This window comes from Vitis vinifera, chromosome 19 (assembly GCF_030704535.1).
Source record: "Vitis vinifera cultivar Pinot Noir 40024 chromosome 19, ASM3070453v1".
Lineage (NCBI taxonomy): Eukaryota > Viridiplantae > Streptophyta > Magnoliopsida > Vitales > Vitaceae > Vitis > Vitis vinifera.
Genome location: NC_081823.1, coordinates 3,810,733 through 3,834,355, shown reverse-complemented (window position 1 = coordinate 3,834,355; position 23,623 = coordinate 3,810,733). Strand labels below are relative to the sequence as shown.

General features: G+C 36.0%; 1 protein-coding gene across 4 annotated transcripts; it reads left to right on the top strand.

Moving 5' to 3' along the window:
• The first annotated feature begins 5,307 nt into the window (after positions 1 to 5,307).
• LOC100252167 (Mre11 DNA repair/recombination protein) lies at positions 5,308 to 23,030 on the top strand. Of its 4 annotated transcripts, none has more exons than XM_002281690.4 (23): positions 5,309 to 5,414; positions 5,994 to 6,038; positions 6,286 to 6,421; positions 6,941 to 7,098; positions 7,593 to 7,683; positions 9,621 to 9,740; positions 9,823 to 9,891; positions 9,982 to 10,073; positions 10,498 to 10,600; positions 10,691 to 10,798; positions 10,906 to 10,968; positions 11,038 to 11,109; positions 11,258 to 11,335; positions 16,352 to 16,414; positions 16,499 to 16,559; positions 17,681 to 17,763; positions 18,078 to 18,191; positions 18,405 to 18,482; positions 19,155 to 19,226; positions 19,365 to 19,633; positions 21,150 to 21,270; positions 21,805 to 21,999; positions 22,749 to 23,030. In XM_002281690.4, exons 2-23 carry the CDS (start codon positions 6,022 to 6,024, stop codon positions 22,779 to 22,781), a joined length of 2,196 nt encoding a protein of 731 aa, XP_002281726.1. In that variant the 5' UTR covers positions 5,309 to 5,414; positions 5,994 to 6,021; the 3' UTR covers positions 22,782 to 23,030. The 4 variants fall into 4 exon arrangements, with proteins under 4 accessions (XP_010644252.1, XP_002281726.1, XP_010644251.1 ...); XM_010645949.3 differs by having other exon boundaries at positions 21,790 to 21,999; XM_010645950.3 differs by lacking the exon at positions 18,078 to 18,191 and having other exon boundaries at positions 5,308 to 5,414; positions 21,790 to 21,999.
• Positions 23,031 to 23,623: the final 593 nt, after the last annotated feature.

Sequence of the window (23,623 nt, the reverse complement as noted above, 5' to 3'; positions counted from 1 at the left end):
GAGCGATGTGTATCAGGACATCCAGCCCAATCCGCATCAGAGTAGCTAAGAAGATCACGAGTGGACTGTTTGTGAAGTTGGAGACCATGATGAGCAGTGCCTTTAACATAGCGCAAGATACGCTTGAGAGCACGAAAATGATCCTCGGTGGGAGCATGCATGAATTGGCAAATGGAGTTGACACTGAAGGACAAATCAGGCCTGGTGATCGTGAGGTATTGAAAAGCACCGGCAAGAGAACGAAACAGAGTAGGGTCGGAGAATAGAGTCCCTTCGGCGGATAGATGCTGTCCAACAACAAAAGGTGTAGAAATAGGCTTGGCATCAATCATTGAAGCACGTTGCAAGAGATCAAGAGCATACTTCGTTTGACTGAGAAATAGACCCTTCTCATTAGCTTGAACTTCAACTCCGAGAAAATAATGAAGATCACCCAAGTCCTTCATGGAGAATTCGTTGGAAAGCCGAGTAATAAAGGTGTGAACCAGAGAAGGAGTACTTCCAGTGATGATCATGTCATCAACATAAAGAAGTAAGTAAACAGTACCAAGCGAGGAGTGATAAACAAACAACGAAGAATCAGCCTGACTAGAGTGAAAACCAAGTTTCAGCAAAAATGAGCTAAATCGATGAAACCAAGCTCGAGGAGCTTGTTTCAAGCCATAAAGAGCACGTTTTAGACGACAAACATGCTGAGGAAACTGTGGATCAGTGTAGCCAGGCGGTTGTTCCATGTACACCTCTTCGTTGAGAAAGCCATGAAGAAATGCATTTTTAACATCTAGCTGATGTAAACGCCATCCAGAAGTAACAGCCAATGATAGAATGATTCTGACTGTAGCAGGACGCACCACAGGGCTAAAGGTGTCACCAAAATCAAGACCATGAACTTGAGAAAATCCTTGAGCCACAAGACGTGCCTTATGACGCTCAATAGACCCATCAGAGTGAAGCTTTGTTTTGAAAATCCAGCGACAGCCAACCACATTATGATGCTGAGGACGAGGTACAAGAACCCACGTATCATTTTTCTTCAGTGCGTGAATTTCATCATCCATAGCCGAGAGCCATTCAGGGTGTTTTGCAGCAGACTTGAAGCCTCGTGGCTCTTTGAGAGCAAGAAGAGCCTGAAACAACTGAGAAGAAGATGAGATATGCATAACATGATACAACCGTGGTTTGAATATACCAGTTTTTCCTCTAGTAATCATCGGATGGCTGGAAGTGGTCACACGAGGAGAGGACGAGACTGGTGAAGGAGTGGTCGAATCTGTAGCAACAGAATCCAAGAGAGAGTCCTCATCAAGAGGAACTTGCGGACCAGGAGAAGAAGTCGAAGACAAGTGTGGAATATCATTGCAAGGCAGACACAGTGAATTCGAGAAAGATGGTGAAGGCAAAGAATCTGAAGTACTAATGTTAGAAGAACTAGAAACACATTCCTGAAACTCAGAAAAATGAATATAGTCAATGTTAGATGGCAGATTTTGCACAAAATCACCATTATAGGGAAAAGTATGTTCATAAAACTGCACATGTCGAGAAACATAGACACGATGTGTCTTACGATCTAAGCACCGAAATCCTTTATGAAGGGTACTGTAACCTAAAAAGACACAAGGAGTAGATTTTGGAGACAATTTATGAGGTGAGTAATCTTTCAAATAAGGGAAGCAAAGACACCCAAAGGTACGAAGCATAGAATAATCGGGTTGCTTACCAAACAGGAGCTCATAAGGTGTTTTGCCAGCAAGAGATGGTGACGGGAGTCGGTTAATGAGAAAGACGGCAGTAGAGAAGGCCTCAACCCATAAGGAGAGCGGCACACGAGCATGAAACATAAGAGTAAGACCTGTTTCTGTGACATGACGATGCTTACGTTCGGCAATTCCATTTTGACTAGGAGTGTAAGGACATGCCAGACGGAGATCAATGCCACACGAATGCAAATGAGAGCGAAACTTATTATTAGTAAACTCAGTTCCACCATCACACTGAAATGATTTGATTTTGGCGGAAAACTGTGTCTCAATAAAACGTTGTAAATTGATGAAATTATCAAAGAAATCAGATTTGTGTTTTAAAGGAAATATCCAACTAAATCTAGTACAATCATCAATGAAAACCGCATAGTATCTATATCCATTAAAGGAAGAAACTAGTAACGGACCCCATAGGTCACAATGTAAACGATCAAAAGGCATAACACAACGTTCATTATTTAGAGAAAAAGGTAAACGGTGGCTTTTTCCGAGTCTACAACCAACACAAATTTCAGAATTATTGTTCACCAATTTATTACTACAAGAAATAGATCCTAATTTAGAAAGAGAAGCAATAGTACGATAATGTGGATGACCAAGGCGAGTATGCCATAAACGAACAGATGCTCGCGGTGAAAAAGTAGTGGACACTAAGGCATGATGACGACGATCCAACACGTAGAGACCATTTTCACATCTTCCGACTCCCAGTACCACTCTTGTGACCCGATCCTGTATGGTAAAACCAGAGGAAGAAAAGGTAACACAACAATTATTGTCTTTAGTAAGTTGACTAATAGAAATAAGATTTTTCTTAATTCCAGGAACAACTAAGACATTAGATAAAAGAAGAGGACTAGACGGAACAAGAGATGAAATGGAACCAGTGTGAGAGATTGCTAAGGACTGACCATTGCCAACCATGACACGTTCATTACCAGAATAGACAGCCGGTTGATCCACACCTTCGGTGTCACTAGTCATGTGGGACGTTGCACCAGAGTCAGGGAACCATTCAGAGTCATTAAAATCCTGAATCGAGCAGGCAGAAAAAGCCTCAGCAAGGTTAGCCGATTGCTTCTTCTTGAGTTTCAGGAAATTCCAGCAACGTTTAGCCAAGTGTCCCTTTTTGTCGCACAACTGACAGCGGACGGAGGAGTTGGATGATGACTTTGAGTTGGCAAACGGTGTAGGAGAAGCTGAAGACCGATGCTTCACTTGCTTGTGACCAGCCACTTTGGAAGTTTGCTGCACAAAATAAGCAGAGTTGGAATATGAATGGGAGACTGACCATTCAAAGATTTCATGGCTCAAAGCTTTCGGAACAATTTCAGCAAAGGATGGTAGAGGAAGTTGTGACATCATGGTGGTAGAAAAGATCTTGTAGTCGAGTCCCAATGCGCGTAGGTACCAGTGGACTTTATCCGTGACGTCAATGGGACGTCCAATAGCAGCCAGTTGATCGCAAAGGCCTTTGAAGGTGTGAGAAAACTCAGCAATGGACTGAGAGCCACGGTGCATCAGCTGGAGTTCATCCTTGAGTTGCAGTTCGCGAGTCTTTGATCGGTGCGAAAATGAGACTTCAAGCGCATGCCAGGCCTCGTGGGAGTGACGGAAACCCAGTACCTCACTCATAGATTCCTCTGTGAGAGAAGAATAGAGTAAACTGAGCAGTGTCTGATCGGTATGCAGCCAAGAGGTATATGCAGGATTGGATTTTGGGGTGCCATCAGAGGCAGTAATCATGGGAGAAGGAGCCGTGATGCTACCGTCCAAATAACCAAAAAGCTCTTGACTAGCTAACAGAGGAACGAACTGATTTCTCCACAATAGATAATTGGAGGAGGTCAATTTAATGGTGAGCATATGCACCATTGTATTGAGCGGAAGACTAGGAGGTGAAGAAGACGAAACAGCCATGGTCAGAATCGAAAGAAACCACGCTCTGATACCATAAAGGTGTTTGATAAACACGGTAAATGACTGAAATCCTCCTTATCGGATGAGGAGATAACTCTTCATTATATACACGGTAATTACAGTTGTAAACTCCTACATAATAGGAAAGAATCAAATACAAATATTGAGTATATCCCTACAGCTATACAAGAGGATATTATGCTAACAGAAAAGGAATGCAGCACGTATCATGGAGAATTTGATTCTCCCTTATCATTATCTAATATTGACATTGATGTATTTTTTAATATTTTATTTATTTTGATGAATGGTAACTAATTCCGGTCCAATAAAATTAAACGAGTTTGAAATAACATATAAAAATAATTTATTAACTTTACATCAACATTTTATTTTATTATTATTTTTATTTATATATTTTATTTCCCTTATATTTTCTCTCAAAAACCAAACATAATCTTAAATATTTTATATTTAAAAGTTTGATGGAAAAAAGGGTTTGGCAATGTTTATACTTAGCAAATTATAGAATTACATGTTGGTGATTGTGAATAAGATGAAAAAAAAAACTAACATATTTTTGTGCTTTCAAAATCATTTTTATTTGAAAAATAAAAGAAGAATTAGATGAGTGTTGTGATAGATTTGAGGGCGTCTTTAAACATTTCATTTATATTTTTTTAGGATACTTAGAATTTGTTTGATAGTAATTTTAGAAAATACTTTTAATATTTTTAACACTTGAAAAATTTTATCATTCGAATGTTAGAAAAACTAGAAACGTTTTGTAAAATCTACCTAACACACTCTTATTTTATATGTAATAATTAATTATTATTTACTTTTTAAATTTGTTTGTTATCTAGTTATCCTTGGTTCATATATAGTTTATTTATTTTTATTTATATTTGATGCATTTAAATTATTGGATGTGAATGTGAGAGTCTTCGAAATTAATAAATAATAAACTAAAACTTAACTCAATCCGAACTCTAATTTAAGGTGCTCAACTCAAACTCAACCTAATCTCATTTTTTTAAACTTGGGTTGAGTTTGAGTTGTTCAAATTAGATTCAGATTGATCGGGTTACATAATTCAAAATCTATCTATAATATTATTTTAATATGTTTATATGAAAATTTAAATAACAAATATGATAAAATTTCAAAATAGTAATAAAAGAATAAATATAAATTTATATATTTTTTAAAAATAATGAAAAACATATAATATAATATAATTTTATATTTTAAAAAATAAATATTATTATAGAAGATAAGATGCATTATAAATACTATAAAATTATACTCAAGTTGTCTTGTACCTTGAGTCAAGTCCAACCTGAATTTTAAAAATAATTGCTCAAACCTGTCTAAACATCGGGTTGGGTTCGGGTTGGATTGGGTCGCCCGTGCAAGTTGGGCCCTCTCACCCACGGAAACCTAAAAAAGCAATTCTCAAGTTTAAAGTTTTTGTGCCACACTACTAATTGAAGCGACACCGTTTTGGCTCCGTTTTTCCGCTTTCTCCATTAAAAGAACACCAGCTTCCCTCCTACGTTTCCCCGATTCCAGAACGACGCCGTTTAGGTTTCTCCGTTTTTGTCTAACAAAAAGGACCTATTTGTCAGTGCAGTGAAGGACACATTTTCTTCATATTCCTCTTTCAAATTCCCCGCCACCACTCCCTTATTCGTCTCTCTACTCTTCACTCATTCAGTCTCAGTATTGGTAATAGTTTTTAAGTTATTTATTCTTTTTCTGTTAATTCTTTGTTTTTATCCATCACTGTTTGTTTGGTTTCTGAGAAATCGCAAGAAAAGATATAAAATTGGACTGTTGTAACAGGTTGGGTATTGAATAGGTTTTGTCAAAAAATTTTAAACTTGTGCTTCTTTTCTTATGCTTTCTCTGCAACCAAACAGACCTTTCCTTCTATTACGCTTCCATTAATCTTGTGCGTTCTCCTCTGGTTACTTGATTCATTTATGGACGTATCACTGTTTTAGGGTTTCATGTTTCTTCGGTTAGTTTCTTTCTCCACTTGAATTCCATTTTTCTTTTGTGGTTTAAATTGGAACTTTCTCGGGGTTTTTGTAACTTTTATTCGTATGGTTTTTAGTTCGATTTTGATTGCATTTCTGCCATTTTTAGCATTAACGTCATGTAAAATGTTTTATTGTGAATTTTGCGTTATTGAAAACAGGACTTCAAGATTGAGAACTCAAGAAATAGTTCCTGAGTTGACTCCCAGCTGCATATATAAGTAGATTTTTATTTGTTTGATGAAACTATACATTGTTGTTGTAGGGTTTGAAGCGGTGAGACTTTTGCTGGCATGGGTGATTCTTCGAGGTAAACCACTTGAAGCCATAGTTTATGATGGCTAATATAGTGAATGTAATGCTGAAATTTTACAATGTTATGTATGATAAACGGGTACCTCTAGCAGTGAGATTGCAACTTTTTTGAATATTATTTTGTGCAATGCCAATTTTCTCCTTTCTTGAGCGTTGGACTATCTTCTTACTCATGAAAAAAAATGTACATTTTCGATTTGGGCGGCTATCTAAAAGAGTTTCTTTCATTTTTTTTTTCTCAGGGAGGATGCCAGCAATACTCTTAGAGTGCTTGTTGCTACGGATTGCCATCTAGGCTATATGGAGAAGGATGAAGTACGTAGGCATGATTCTTTCCAGGCATTTGAGGAAATATGCTCAATAGCAGATCAAAAGCAGGTAATAATCAAAATTTTATACTTTGTTTACCTTATTTATAGTATCTTTTATATGCATTGCCGTTTACCAATTACTGGCATAGATATTCTGGCTTGTATGCTTTTAATGCAAAGATGAAATTTTGCTGCCCCTTTTTGTATATTTTATGCCCACTGATCCCAATTTCTCCAGTAGCTGCTGGCTGTGGTTTTAAGTGGAAGAGTTCACTTCTGCTACTGTTTCTCCTTTTTACCCCTGTATCTCTATTGACTTCATTCTGTTATTCTCTTTCTTACTTCACTGAATGATTTCTGTTGCATATTTATAACTTTGTTTCAATTTTTCAATCAATAATAAATTCCTTTTACCATTGTGTCCAAATTCAAAGATGAACATACGAAGGTGGAGGCCCAAGGTTATGGAAATTATTTCTCTTTCATTCTCTTAGTTAATTTTAAATTTTCAAATCATTAGAAGACTTATCAAATATCCAAATATTATACATATCAAATGTTACTACTAACTTCTATATGGAATCAGGTGGACTTCTTACTCCTTGGTGGTGATCTTTTCCATGAGAATAAGCCCTCAAGGTCAACATTGGTTAAGACCATTGAGATCCTCCGTCGTTATACCCTCAATGATCGTCCGGTGCAGTTTGAAGTTGTCAGTGATCAGACTGTGAACTTCGCAAACATGTATTGACACATTATGCTCTTGATAAACATTATGCTAATGAAAGCATTCATACTTTTCACTTTATTTGATTAAAATGGATACTTCAACAATATTTCTGTTTCTTTGTTTGTTTTGATCCCTTTATCCCAAGCAGTGTTCATGTCATGACTTCAAGAAAAACTTAGTTTTTCCTGACCAAGTCATGTTTCTTGAATCTTTATTGCAAAACCATGCTATCCTATGACAACATTCCAACTATTCACACAATGGTCATATTTGACACTTTAAGGAAATAAGTTGTTTAAGTATGAAACCATTTTTTTAATCATTTCATTCTAGATTAACTATATGCTAACGTATTTCTATTTCCTTAAAATAATTTTTATTCATCTTTTATTTTTTAGACCTTACACTTGTATGCAAGAAAAAAAAAAATTCACAAAAGCTGTTTCCTGTTCTTGCTGTGTATATCTATAGCTGTCTTCAATTCATAATGTCATGTCACTCTGGACAGATTTGGTCATGTGAATTATGAAGATCCTCACTTCAATGTCGGCTTGCCAGTTTTTAGTATTCATGGAAATCATGATGATCCTGCTGGAGTGGTATGGTTCATATGGTAAACTGCTGTAAATTTTGTTTCTCTTTGTATATTTTGACCATGAGTTGTTAAGTCTGTCATGGTTCCTCTGAATTTTTTTTTTGGATTTCAACTTTCTATTTTAGTATTCTGTCATGTGATGCATTTAGAAGATAATGAATGTCAAATTGAGGTGTAGTGTGATCTCTCTAGACGTCATAAGCACACCCAAATATAGAATTTGCTCTGCCATGGATTGGACCATGATTATGATGCTACTTCATTTCTTAAAAATGGGCGTTGTATTGCTGATATTTTTTTCTATTTAGCTTTGTCCTTTTTAGGGGTTTTTCACTTTCAAGAGGATCACTTATGGCTTAATCGGTGATTGTTCTTTGGCAGAGTGCAATAAAGCATTACTTAAAATAAAAGGAATAATTATGGAGTAGGATTTAACTGTTATTGTTTAGCAACATATTGAGTCTGATAGTATTATAGTCTATATGTGAAACCCTATCAGGTGTTTCCGTCTTCGGTTAGGGAAACCCTATTGGGTTGGAATAGATTCTTTGTGGAAAAAAGGTGTAAGATAGTTTGGAAAGTGAGTCCTCTTTGCATTTTTTGGACAGTTTGGAAGATAAGGAATAGAATTGCCTTTGAAGATGAGGTGTTGTCCATCCAAAGGCTGAAAACTTATTTTCTTAACTCACTTTGTTCGGAGACTAAACTGTTTATAAAAGATGGTCCATTAACCTTTTTGGAGTTTATTGATTGGGTGGGTTCCTATTAAGGGAGGGGTTGTTTTTATTTTTATTTTTTGTATATCATTGTGGACAGTTTTTTGTTTCAATTGTTAGGGGGTGAGTATTTCCCTTTCTGTTCTATACATTTTGAGTCGCTATTTTAGCGCCTCCCCATAATACAATACTTTTCTTACTTATCAAAAAATAGTCTATATGTGAGGCAATTCCAGTGATGAAAATAGATTTTTTTTTTTTCTTAGGCTCCATTTAGAGCTTGGCAAGCTTGAGGGAAAGAAAATGGAGGGAAAATGGAAGGAAAGGAAAAGTAAGGAAATATAGGAAATAGGTTTAGATTCAATAAAATGTGCATATGCTTCACCAAATCGATTTTTTTTCTTTTTCTCCTCTAATAAATAATAAAGTATTTTAAAATGCATACATTTTAAAATAATTTTCATTATATTTCATTTTCCTTTCAAACATCCCATGGTAAATCAAGCAAGAGGATTTGGGATTCCTTCCTATGCCTTTTCCTTTCCCTAATGCTTTCCATGATCCAAATGGAGCATAAAGATTTTTCTTTTCCTTTTTCTTTTTTTAGTTGATTAAAGTCAAGAATATTTAGTTTGCCAAATATTGGAAGTGTTATGCAATATTGTAACGCTTTGTGAGTGGTAGGAGCTCCATAGTAGAGGTTCCCATTGCTGTTTTCTCTGTTGTATACTTTGCTTTCTAAGATGAGATCTAGTGTATTCAGGTGGTTCTTTCAAGATCACACCCTGGTTGTCCTGAATGAATCATAAAGTTGATATATGGCTACTGATGATCATGTCCTGTAAATGAATGGAATTCTCTACTTCCTTGATTGCTGGTTTAAGAACCCTTCATTTTTCCATCAGAAGCAACTGGGCACAATTCCCTGTTCCCGCCTTGGACTGACAGTTTAAGTTGCTTTTTTTGCACTGGCAGCACCTATGACAAATATCAATACCTGCTAGATTTCTTGACTGAAGCAGTTGAACCTTCTTGTTTTATTATTTTTTTTCTTTTGTTTGTGTGTTTGTTATTAGTTCTTAGATGTAATGGATATTCACCAATTTTCTTTTTATATATACTTTCCTGTTTTTACCTAATATATATATATCCTCCAGTTTTCTTAAGACTGGTTTTTTGGGATGTGTTAGTACCATTAGTGTTTTGGTCCTTACTGTGGTGACAGGACAACCTTTCTGCTGTTGATATTCTTTCGGCATGCAATCTGGTGAACTATTTTGGGAAAATGGTTCTTGGAGGTTCTGGTGTTGGTCAAATCACTCTCTACCCTATTCTTATTAGGAAGGTGTGTCACAATACTTTATTCTTAGAAGGTTTGGGCTAGTTATTAATTTCTTTATAGTATGACTTATATTTCTTTTTGGCAGGGTTCAACGCTTGTGGCTCTCTATGGTCTTGGGAATATTCGAGATGAACGCCTCAATAGGATGTTTCAGGTAATTTATGTTGGAACAGTTGCATTTCAGTGGTCAACCTTTGACACCATGGTACTCACATGTTTGTTGGGTTTGTCTTTTTAATCTTAGACACCACATGCTGTGCAATGGATGCAGCCCGAAGCTCAAGAAGGGTGTCAAGTGTCAGACTGGTTCAACATTTTGGTACTTCATCAAAACAGGTTGTACTTTTTTCTCTGAGATTCTATTAGATCATGCTCAAAGAGAAAAGATCTTGAATTATTGTGACATTATCAAAGTCTCTAGCTATTGGGCATTTACATAAAGCAAGGAATTCAGAATTTCTTTGGGACTTTATTGTTTTCCTTGCTTCTCTTTGGGCTTTCTGTTCCAAGGCATTTAAGGAGACTCCCCTTAATGTGATTCAACTTGATTGGATAGCGGTGTGTACTCCATAAGGATTGGTCCTTATAGGGAGATTGTTTGTTTTCTGTGTATTTTCCTGTAATTTAGTTGTCTTTGGCAGGAGGATTTCTCATCCTTCTTCTTGTACTTCTTTTTCTATCAATATATCTTTGTGTCGTTTTCAATCAAAAAAAAAAAAGGTATGCGATAATCAAACTTAACTTCTTTCATGGTCTGCAGAGTAAAGACAAATCCTAAAAATGCAATCAGTGAGCATTTTTTACCAAGGTTCCTAGACTTCATAGTGTGGGGGCATGAACATGAATGTCTTGTTGATCCTCAGGTGGCACCAAATATTTATTTGTTTTTTTCTATAACTCATGACTTTACTTTTGCTACAGTATCTCATTGGAGGTCGTTTTGCTTTGAACAGGAGGTTGCAGGTATGGGTTTCCACATTACCCAACCAGGCTCTTCCATTGCAACATCACTGATTGATGGAGAGTCAAAGCCGAAGCATGTACTACTTTTAGAAATTAAGGTTGTTTTTCAGCAAATTCCTGCATAAATCATTCATGTTTTGACATACAGTTTTGGTTGATCCTTTTAATTCCCATATTGTGTGTGATTCAAGTATGATTTATATAGGGAAATCAATACCGCCCAACCAAGATCCCATTGAAGTCAGTGAGGCCTTTTGAATACACTGAGGTAAGCCATTGTCATTTTGTTTCATCTTTAAAAATATTTCTGTTGACTCACTTGATGTTTGTGATGCAGATTGTGCTAAAGGATGAAGCTGACATTGATCCAAATGATCAAACTTCAATTCTTGAACATCTAGACAAAGTGGTGAGGTGTTTTCTTTCTCACAATGTCAAAGGAATATTCAACCCCTCAAATTTATTAATTCTTTTATTTTCTTGTGCAAGTGATATTCTTGGTCAGAACGCTACTTTCTTTATAACAACTGTTTTCTTATAAGTTGAAATTTCTTTAGGTCAGAAACCTGATTGACAAAGCTAGTGGAAAGTTTGTTAATGGATCAGAGCTCAAGCTTCCACTAGTCCGGATAAAGGTAATCTTCTTCAGCTTATTTAACTTGATTCTGACAGGAAAGATGATTCTCACAGTTGAAGATCTCTCATTTTTCTGTACTTCTACCCATTTGGAGCAAATGTCACTTTGTAATATCTTTTTCTTAAGTGTTCTTTGCTGTTATATATTTAGTAGAAAAATATAAAATTATACATACATAAGCAGCTTCTATATTTTTATTTTCTAATATCTTTCCAAAGGTGGGAGAATCACCCTTATTAAGAGCACGCTGGCCAGCATGCCGATTTACCAATTGTCCCTTTTTCAAATGCCCAAGATTGTAGCAAAAAGGCTGGAAAAATTACAAAGAGACTTCTTTTGGGGAAGGGGAAACTTGGAAAGGAAAGTCCACTTAATCAATTGGGAGGTGGTGTGCGCTCAAAAGGAGAAGGGTGGTTTAGGCTTAAGGAAGATTATCCTTCTGAACAAGGCCTTGCTGGGAAAATGGGTTTGGAGATTTGCTATTGAAAAGGATAATCTTTGGAAGAAGGTGTTGTTGGTGAAGTATGGCCAAGAGGGTTTTGGGTGGAGGCCTAATGGGGTTCGTGGGACGTATGAAGTGGGGGTTTGGAAGGAGATTTTGAAGGAGGTTTGCTGGTGTTGGGATAATTTCCAGTTTAAAGTGGGTAAAGGGACTAAAATTAAGTTCTGAATTGATCATTGGTGCGGCAATGCAACGTTGTCCCAAATCTTCCCCTAGTTATATACTTTGGCGGTCAATAGGAATGCAACGGTTAATGAAGTGTGGGACTCTAGCTTTGGTCAAAGAGGGTGGAACCTCAGATTTTCTAGAGACTATAATAATTGGGAGTTAGATTTGATAGGGGAGTTGCTGAGTTTGTTGAGGGATTGTAGGATATCTTCAAAGGAGGATTCAGTTTTTTGGAAAAGTGGGGAAAGTGGTATTTTTGGGGTTAAGGACGCTTATATTCTGTTGGTCGCTCCCAATGACTTCGCTTTCCCGAAAAAGAACATTTGGGTGGATAAGGCTCCAACCAAAGCTGCTTTTTTTGCTTGAGAGGCCACTTGGGGGAAGATTCTCACCCTGGATAGGCTTCAAAAATGGGGATGGCAGCTCCCCAATCGTTGTTTTTTGTGTGGTTGTGAAGAAGAAACTGTAAATCATATTTTTTTACACTGTATAGTGGTCAGGGTCCTTTGGGAGATCATACTTGCCTTGTTTGGGGTTCCGTGGGTGTCCCCAGAGATAGTTAAAGAGGTGTTGTTCAGTTGGAAGGACCCTTTTGTAGGGAAAAAAAGGAAAAAGATTTGGAATTCCATCCCGTTGTGTATTTTTTGGACGGTTTGGAAGGAGAGGAATAGGTTAGCTTTTAGGAGGAGGGGTCTTTAGCTATTCAGAAACTCAAAAATTCTTTTGTTTGTAATCTGTGGAGTTGGGCTCGGGTGTACATTGGTGAGGAGCCCTTGTCTCTCTTAGGCTTTTTGGAGTGGCTAGCGTCCACTTAAGGGTTGGTGAGGTTGTTTGTTGCTTGTGTTTGTTGGTTTAGGCTACTGTGTATACTCCCTGTATGCCTTGTGACTTTTTGCCGCTTCTTAATCTATTGCTTGCTTATTTATCAAAAAAATATCTTACTTGAAAAAACTGAAGAGTTGGATCCTTCTATGGTATTTCCTGATGCAAATGATCACAAACTCTATACTTGGGGAAAAGGTGAGGATTACAAGTGTTGCAGGAGGAAGAAATTTCATGTCATACAAGTGTGATCCTTACCTTGTATCTTGCAAAATATACATACATTGTTTGAAATTTCATGAAATATAGAAGCTGCATACGTTGTTTGAAAGTTCATATTACACATTTGAAATATATATTTGAAAGGAGGAAGCATTCAAGCATGTTAAGCTATGTTGTTTTAAATTGAATCTGTTGTCAAAATTTTGAATGTTGGTTTAAGGGGTCAATCCAGGCTCAGGTTCCCTAAAAGCAAGATATTTACTATAAGTGTTAAGATGAAGAAGTGATTTAATTTTTGTTCAGCCCATGCTTCAGTTTCTAGGAAGTGAAGATGCGTAATTGGAAGTGCAAATCATGTTCAATAGAGTGACAACTAGAGAATTTTTTAGTTTTTGAAGAATATCAGAAGTAGTATATGAAAAACTTACTTATCATGAACTATATAAATGTAACATGTAGGTTGAAGGAAACCATGGATATAATGGTCTTCCTTGTGATGAGAAGTAATAAAAAAAAAAGAGAAACAAAAATCCTTCTAGTTTAGTACTTATTTAATTAGAATTGATCATTTGATTGCATTGAAATAGTAAATATAAAGAAAGATGAGAAGTTTTTTCTACAGTATGGAATCCATTGTACAAAGTTTGATCAGAAAAAGGAAGCTAGATGTATGCTAGTCCAAAAAAGCAAATATATTTGAACAATAAAAAATAATTAAAGTAACACTGATCACAATCATGGAGGGAAAAAATCTCACATAAAAAAGAAGAAAAAAAGAAGCAAATGTTTTGCTTCATGCTAATGCATCTACCACTTGCTCAGCTAAGCACCTAGCAAAGGAATTATCCAACTCTGAAGTAGTTTGAACAATTTGGTGCAACCAGCTGCCTGTTATCAAAACTTCCATGGTCCTCATTCTTTTTAATGTCCTATAATATGACAATAGTAGAATCTCCTACTAAGAGATAGGAGAGACCCAAAGTTTTCATCTGCAGTAAACTGCCATAATTTGTTACTACTGAGAATTACAATTTACTGTTTTCAAGGAGTCTTGTGTTATTTTTCTAAAAATATATAATTGTTCTGTTAAAAAAGTAAACTAATGAATTTATTGGATCATCCATAATCATACATTCATTTTTTTTTATCATAAACAAAAAATTTATTGACATGACTCTTTAAGTGCAAGGGAAGATGAGAAATCCTTCAAAAAATACAAAGGATGATAATAAAAAGGAGAAAATACCCAACAAGAGCAGCAAGATTGCTACAGATCAAGGGTGAAACAAAATACTGCTTTATCAACAAATTGAGAAGATCCAAAAGCCTTGGCCTACAATAAGCCCTTCGATAAGAGTTAATCTCAGTCTCCATTGCCAATCTCTGTCCTGCAGGTTTAGAAAAGGCTCTCAACATTGTACCATGGTGATCTCTAATCAAACCTCATATTCCAAACTAGCTCAAGCCTCAAGTTACCTAGAGCACACCCATCAAAGTTTAACTTAATCAAACTTAACTGTGAAAAAAAAAAGTTTAACTTAATCAAACCCATTGGAGGTGAAGTCTATATTGAAAGCAACCCATAACCTGCAAACCATAGCCATGAAAAGTGCATCTAGACATGTGGCAGCACATCGCAGACCAGTGTGCTCCTTGCTTGAGGTTAGGTGCTGTTCAATAACAAAGGTATGACCTAGGCCCAAAAGACATGCACCTTGAGCCAAGCGCAAGGCTGTCTGAAGGTGCAATTGAGTTGACAACATTTTTGGGATATGTATATATAAATGTGTGTGTGCACGCACACACACAAAAAGATGTTTTGATCCTTGTGTGTGTTTTAACAAGCCTAAAATGACACCATTTCATATGGAGCCTTTAAACAAAGGGCCCAAATTAGGTCTTCATAGAAGCTAAGAGGAGAGCTGGAAAAGAAAAGGAGAAAAAGGGAAGAAGAAGAAGAGAAGAAGGATACACACATGGTGCTGGTAGTTCTTAATAAAGATATTAATTTCTCAATTTGTCTCTTAGCACACTCATGAGTCACAACACCTCTTTGGTATTTACATTTGTATTATTTATTTATCTATTTATTGTATCGTGTGAATTTATATTTGTGACTTAGGGTACCTCACTTCATTTAGGTGCACACCTTGGGTTGCTCCTTGCGCCTAGGCTCCAAGATGATTTGGTACCTTAAATGTGTTTTACATCTTTAGAAACCATGCTGCAAACCATGTTCCAATCAAGGTGTAGAATGTTCAAAGGAGTACCCTCAAAAGTTGTAGAGGTAGAAGCCTAGGAGGAGGGGAAATATACCAACTTCTAAGGTCTTCCATTTATCCTCAAAAATCATCACATTCCTCTTCCTACAAGCCATCCATAACAAGGTAAGGCAAGCCACATGCCAAAATACCCTTCCTCTTGGAGTATCCCCAAACCTGAATCATCATACTGGTTACATTCCTTGGAGGAACCCAATCTATGCCAAAGGCACAAAGTCATTGGCCAATATAAAAAAAGATGATTAATTGACTGGCCACACCTTAGGCACATAACACAAAGATCCAAGCTGAGAACGCATAATCATGTGTTCGTCAAATGTATCAAATTGAAGCCAAGAACTGTTTGTTTTAATCCTATTTCTGAAATTATTTTGTAATTCCTCGTGAAAGCAATAAGTGTTAAGCATAGGAATCAATTGCACTGCTTATCACTCTTGGTCTAGGTCCAAGGAGGTAGTTTGTGTCTGCAGATGTTGCATCAATTGGGTTGGTTCCTCTTTGGCTTGTATGGCACTCTCTTTGTGCAAATAGACATTTCAAAAACAGACATAATATTGTGCACTCCCTTGCTACCCCATTTTGCTTGTTATGCGTTTTGCTCCTTTTCTACTAGGTTATGTTACAGATCTCAAGTGTCAAACAAGGTCCTGACAATTTCTATGAGAAAGAAATATTCTGAGGCTAATCTTTTTCTTCTGACATTCCTTTGTTGTCATGGATGATTTTTCCTCCTGTGCTTTCCAATGCTTCTCTCCTGTTTGAATCTCCCGTTAACTGTGTCCTGGTATGCTGTTTCATTCTTGTATCTAGAACCCATTGTCTCACTCGATTCCCAATTCCATTTTATGTTGATCCTTTCTGGTTTTGGTTGTGACATTTTTCATTATTTACATGCCTTTTACCTTGGGTGGGAGGATGTGATGTGTAAAGGGATGCAAGCTTTTAAGAACAATGGCATTGTGGAGTGTGTAACCATTAAATACAATTTTATCCTTAGCCTTTCTTTTTTATTTAACAGGTAGATTACTCTGGATTTATGACAATAAATCCTCAAAGGTTTGGGCAAAAGTATGTGGGCAAGGTATATCCCTCATGGATAAGGAAGCTAATGTTGATTCTCTAGAATGTCATAATTCACAAACAATTGATATGTTTGATTTTGTAGGTTGCAAATCCCCAAGATATTCTTATTTTCACAAAGGCTTCAAGAAAAGGTCGTAGTGAAGGTAATTAAAATCAGTTATTGGGCTGCTAGTAACTTTCTTGTTTTGAGTATTTGATTTTACATTGGTTAGACTAAACTTTGCTTATACCTAGTTACCCTGTAGAAATCAATGTATATTGTGTTTACTTGCATACTAAAATTTCCAATCTTTGAAAATGCTCTCTTTCTTAAATATGCAATGTTATTTTGAATGTTAATTGTTGTTTTCCAAAAACATGTTTGGGGTGGTAGTTGATATAACCTGGTGAGAAAGTTCTAAGGTACCATCTAAAACCACATACTGATGATCTCAACTAATGCTTGTTGCAATGGTGTGAATTATAGTTTTGGCATGGATATTAGCCTACTTGCTGAAGTTCAAGCCCGAATATATTTAGAAGTTAAACTTTGTGTATTGAATTGTTTTTAAAATCAAACTAAACTAGCTGGTTGTACCTCCCTTGGGAGCTGGGACATAGACTGATTTTCCTGGGGCTGCAATGAACTAAGATTTTTGTGTTGCTAGGGTTTGGGTTGGTAATGGACTCATTCAAGCTCACTTAGAAGGCGATCCAGACTCAAGCCAAGGTTCATTGTTGGAGCAACTGAAGCCTGACCCTGAAATTAAAGCTTAAAACTTTTGTTTCCAATATAAGCACTAACTTGGGCTAGAGTTCATGTAGAACATTTTGGTCTACTGGCTACAGTTTTGGCAAGCTTCCTTTTCAATGAAAATAGGTTTTACACCCAACTGAAATGGATTAGTCAAATTCTAATAATAGAATGGGTTTGGATGATGATGATGATCCATGCTACTAATAACAAATGGTACTCTAAATCTACTGTAGTTTGAATATCACAAAGTTTTGGTTATCTTTTCAATACAGTGTTTATACTTTGTTTAGGAAACTATGATTGTAGTCTTTTTGGCTATATTGGAGCATGGTAAGTTTTTCACTTTTGAAAAGGTTCTGTTTTTGCTCTAAAAATTAGATGTCATTTGACATTATCTTGTTCTTTGATACAAGTGTATTTCTGACAGAGTCTAATTATTTTTTACCATTTATTTTTCCTTTTTGATGATGTTTGGTTTCACTCCTTAAATGGAAATGGAATGAATGTGGTTTCTTTCCTGGACTGTAGCCAAAATTGATGACTCTGAGCGGCTTCGCCCAGAAGAATTGAATCAACAAAATATAGAAGCCTTAGTTGCTGAGAATAATCTGGTACTCAAATCATCATGTTTCATCTTTTCTTTGCTTTTCTTAACTTTTATATGTCACTTCAGTTGGTAATTTTCATTCCGGTGGAACCCTGATAGACCATTAATATTACCTAATAATTGAAATCATGGGCTTCAGTTCTATGAGCTTGGTTCTACTTGTCCTGTCCTGGAGTGAAGTTTCTATTCTTTTCCAATTACTGGATCAAATAGGACTTGGATAAGTGGCATTCAGGTGTGACAACGGAAGCAATATAGTTATTTAATCTTTTCTTTCTTTCACTTCTGGGTCCCTGAGAATGATACTTATTGATGCAGAAAATGGAGATCCTTCCAGTCAATGATTTGGATGTTGCATTGCACAATTTTGTCAACAAAGATGACAAAATGGCTTTCTATTCTTGTGTTCAATATAATCTGGAAGAGACACGTGTAAGTACTCCATATTATGTCTTCAAATTTCTGTGACAATATTGCAGATAGTTTAGGTTGGTTTTTAGTTATACCACATCTATATGGTATTGAATTTGTTTGAATATAACAATTGTAAGTATATTGCAGATGATTTTGAGTTGTTTGTGGATTTATCTGATGTTTGTAGATATTATGTTTGTGTGTTCATGATCAGTTTTTCTATTTGGACAGAGTAAAATTGCTCGTGATTCAGATCCTTTAAAGTTTGAAGAGGAAGATTTAATTCTTAAAGTTGGAGAGTGCTTGGAGGCAAGAAGCTTATCCTTATTGAATTTCTTTCCTTTTTTTTAATTATTTTAAGGGTTTCCTAGTGTTGTCCAATTGTCTCCTAGGTGATTTTTTTCCCTTTCTGAGGGCTCTTCTACTTTAATTAGGGTCTAGCAGAGCAGGCATTTCAAAATGGCCACCTTGGCTTGAATGTCCTTGGGGCCTTGGATGATTGCCCAATTCTTAATTTGTAATATCACTTCAATAACTGTTGGTATATATTAGAAAGTAATGAAAGAATCTCACCTAAGATGTTAAGGTTGTATTATCTATAAATAAGGTGTTTCCGTTATTCTGACATTGTATAGAATTCCTCGAGTAATGTGATATCTCACACCAGGGTAAAGCCATAACCCTTCCCCATCTTACTAGATTATAGAATGTTATCGTAAATTATGGGCATTAGTAAGTATATAAGCAGTGATTTTAAATCTAAAAGTTAATTGTACTCTTTGCCTTTTGAGTAGTTAGGATTAATTCTTCCCGAGTAAAAGAAGGAATCTCTCTACATGTACTCTTCCTTCCCCTTTAGGACATTGCTTTGCAGAAGTAGCATTTGGCATCTCACTGACACTTGGTGTGAACCTGCTGCCTGCATACCTTGCCTATATGGGAAATATATAATTTGATGGTAACTAAATATAACTATTGCAGGAACGGGTCAAGGAAAGGTCAGTGCACTCAAAGGAAACCCCACAGTTCATGTCAAGTGCTCGGTCATTGGAGGTAATGCTTATTCTTCTAGTTTTCTTAGCAGAACAAGTGATCCCCATGGCTGGATTTTTTTTCCCTTCTTACCTGTCATTCTTGTTCAATATTTGTCCACTCTCTGCTTTCTAATCTTCTTTTTTCAATTTTTTGTAGAATATCAGAAGTAAAGGTACTGCTGAAACTGGAAGTGCAGTTTCCTTTAGTGATGATGAAGACCCCACCCAGTTATCTGGGTCAAAATCTGCCACTAGGGGCAGAAAAGGGTCATCAGCAACCTTTAAGTCCTCCCATGATGCTTCTGAACAAGGTAAAGGTAAATCTTCTACAAGAGGAAGGGGCAGGGGCAGGGGCAGGGGGAGGAGCTCCAGTACCTTGAAGCAGATGACACTTGATTCAAGTCTGGGATTCCGCCATTCTGAAAGGTTACTTTGTTGCTTATTTATTCATTAATATTTCTGATACTGTTCTTTCAGGAAATTACAAGCATTTTGATTTCTCACAATAAAGTGAATACTATTGAGAATAATATTGTTTGTTTCTTTCCAGAATTTTTTTTTCTCATTGAAAATCCTGAGTCTTGAAATCTCACATTACTTGGCAACTATAAAAGATACAAGATATTTTGTGTGGCACATTTCATTTTTCCTCCTTTTGTTCTTCGGCATGTGCACATGCAAACATGGAAGGGGGTAGAGGGATGGTGTTTGAGCCTCTTTGTTGAATTTCAGGTAAAAGATTAAGAAACATATACTGGCAGTACATCTAGTTGGACCATCACTATTATACTGTATGCAATTATAATTAACTGTGCTGATTTTCAGCTTACTGAATATTGTCTCAGATCCAATAAAGTGTCATGTTCATGGAGCCCTTTTTTAATTTTTGGAATTTGTCTATTAATAATTCTCTAAGGAAATCTAGTTATACGCCAGGTTTTTGGTCTTTTAACAGTCCAAAGCAGCTCATTTTTGTCTAATTCACATGTAAGGCTAATTTTTGCAATGGCTAATCTCTGTAGGCTGACTTTTCTACCTAATAGCTGCTTAATGTTATGAAATTAAAATGACATAATTCACAGTCCAGGCTCGTTTAGGATCCATTTGAAAGTAAAGGGAGCTTTGAAGATGGTTCAATCTACAATTTCCTATCTTTTTTCTTTGAAAAAATCAAAGATCAACAATAATATTCACTACAAGTAGAAGATGTGAAACAAAAAAGGGCAACATACTAAAATAGTAATTTAAGCTGGAGAGGGGGGGACGAGATTTGTCGCCTCCTGTTTCATTTCTCTTTCCAAACTTGTACACACATTTGATGGATTTTCTGGCCACTCTTGCTGCTTTCTCATTGATATGAATTGATTCTCTTTTGTTGAGATTTGTTTTGTTGAGTGAATATTAAATTTCTTGCTTATTCTGCTTGTTTTGTAGCCTGTATAAGTATTGATATCCTTGCAAGATTTCCATAACTTGATGTTCACTTTAGAAGTTGTTCTAATTATTATTGTCATTGTCAGGATAAAATATTATGAAATGTGTAACCATTGTAAATTTCCTATTAATGGTTGAAAATTCTTGTTGGCATTCAATACATGACATGTGCATCAGGTTGGACATAAAATTCCTGGGCCTAACCAGGAAAGTAAACAAATAAAACAAGAGTGCAAACACAAGAAAATTTATGGAGTTCAGTAGTGCTTACATCCATGACTTCTGAAAGAACAGACTTTGAGGAAGTGTAGTTGTACACCATTTTGTTCACAAATGTACACCATCTTCTCATAACAGAATATTTGGTTTCTGAAAGAACAGACCTTGAGGAAGTGTAGATGTATGAAATCAGAAGCCTACTGTACCTTTTGCTATTTATTGCATTAAACAAAAAGTTAAGATATTCATGCTTGCTAGCAAAGTTTCTTAGATAAGTTTGTTGCTGCAGATCTGCATCAGTTGCTGCGACAGCTGCTGTTCGAAACCTTGCTGATGATGAGGACAATGTGGAGTCCAGTTCAAGCGATGAAGCAGGGAAATATGGAATTAATGAGGTTGATGACAGCTCGGTATGATTTATGTTGACTTAATACATCAACTTATGAGTGGCTGTTTTTATAATGACCTGCAAGTTAAATACATTCAACCACATTAAAAGTGAACAAATGAACAATTATTGGCTTAAGAAGCACCTCTCTCATTGTTGTTTTTTCACTTCAACATCTCAGTATGTATGGATTCAACCTTGGGCAACTACTATTGAGCCAATTCCATGATGAGACATGCACTCCCTTTTGCACCTCAGCTTATCATGAAAAATTGAGTAGTTTTGATAATTCGCAACCATAGAAATCAAAGTAAAAAATTTAATTTATGACTTTAATTATTTCATATATGTTATCATTGAGAATCTGAGACAATGTGGTAGGAAAAGCTTTACCTGGTTCAAATTTAGTGCATCAAGATCCTTTGCATAATTCATTTTGATTCAAGTTAACCATGTAGCCATGCCTCTATGTTGAGTGTGTTTTCCTTCTTGAAAGAGCAAAGATGTGGACATTCTTGTAACATAGACTGAATTAATTTAGAAATTTCTTCTCAAGGAAAATGATGAGAATCTCCAAGGCAAAGGACGCAAAAGAGCTGCTCCAAGGGGAAGGGGTAGAGGTGCTACTACATCCTCTAAGCGAGGAAGGAAATCAGATTCCACTTCAATTCAGAGAATGCTTATGAACAAAGATGATGATGATGATGATGAGGATGACATGTCAAAGAGATTAAATAAGCCTCAGCCTCGGGTAAGTTATATTCATCTCAGTCTTATTTTTGTTCTTTTGAGTAGTCTCTTTCCTTGCCAATGTTGACCTCAACATATATCCTGAAATGTCCTATTTAGGTGCTTGTTCCAAGAATGAAGACCTATGCCATTTTATGCTCATTGTTCTTCATTTTCTAAATTTAGCTTTTGAATATTATTGGAGTTCATTTTATTCTTTTTTGGGAATGATCTACCTAATCAACAATAAGCACATCAATGCTCTAATACCTAGTTAAAAATAAAATCTGTGAACTTGACTTTCCTATATCTTTTCACTTATTATATTATTAACCAACCTTGCAAACATAACCCCTAGTAACCGATAAGTAAAATTACTCTTTAACATAAGGTAACAAAATAAGATAAACTCTAACATAAATGAAAAGGTTTTTAAGATGGTTACATAAATATGCGTTAACCATATTAAAGTTGGCTGTAGGGTTTTTATTTTATTTTATTTCTCAGATCTTTATTTTACATCCACAGCCACCACGTCAATCTTTACTTGAGTTGTGCATACATGTGTGTGTCTATGTTTCTCTCTCTCTGAGTATGTGTGTTTAGGTGATATTTCCACTGAACCTGGGTCATATGGTAGCATATGTAAAAGGTTTACTTTAAAACCCATGAGAATAGTTATTAAAATGAAATGAAGACGAGCCTTACATGTGTTTCAACTTCATATGATCTGCATATAACTATCCTAACTACTTATCTCCATGTTTGTAGGTAACAAGGAATTATGGTGCTCTAAGAAGGTAAACTATGCCCCCAAAGTTCATAAATGCTGGTTGGGGCAACATGTTTTTGTATCAAACCTTGGGATGAGCCATTCTAATGTATCAACTCACAATGAAAATAGTATGATAAGCTATATATTCTGGGACAAGAAACAAAAAAACCATAAACTTAATGTCTTTGGTTAAGGCTGCACTTTTTTCCCAATTCCCAGAGGCAAATTGATGTAGACATGTACATTACGCATCTGAAGCTTTATGCTCATCTTCTGCACATTGTTGTTGGTGGATGTTGCACAGTGGACAAGTAATCGTATAAAGATGTAGGTGATGCCGATTTCCAATGTTACCCAACTCTGAAGTATTTTCTGCAGAACAGAGGTGGGTTGCAGTTGCTTCAGAGTCCTCCACTGTGGTCACCATTCAAATGGCCACTGGAAGTTAAATGATTTGACTGTTTTATCTCTCAGAGGTTTGAAGTGGTAGGGCAACATCATAATTAGCCATTTCATTAATCGTCTATCAGGTGACAAATGGAATTTTAGCAGAAAGGTCTTGCAGTTTTTTGTACTTTTGAAATGTGGCTCAAACAATCTCTTTCAGAAATTTTAATTACTTGTCCCAACTTTCTCATGGGGCTGAGTCTACGAGTACTCCCAAAAAACATTGTGCCAACCTGGAGAAGTGATTTATAACCTGGAAAACTCGTCTATTTAAGAAGGGACGAGCACGAGTTCTTTTAGTAGAATTCTAAAAAATTGCCTGAAGGAGGATAAGTGAGCGATTTTTCGACTTTTTAAAAATATTTTTCAAATTTTATTAGACACCTGAATTTTTATTTTTTTAATTTGTTTTTGTTTAAATAAA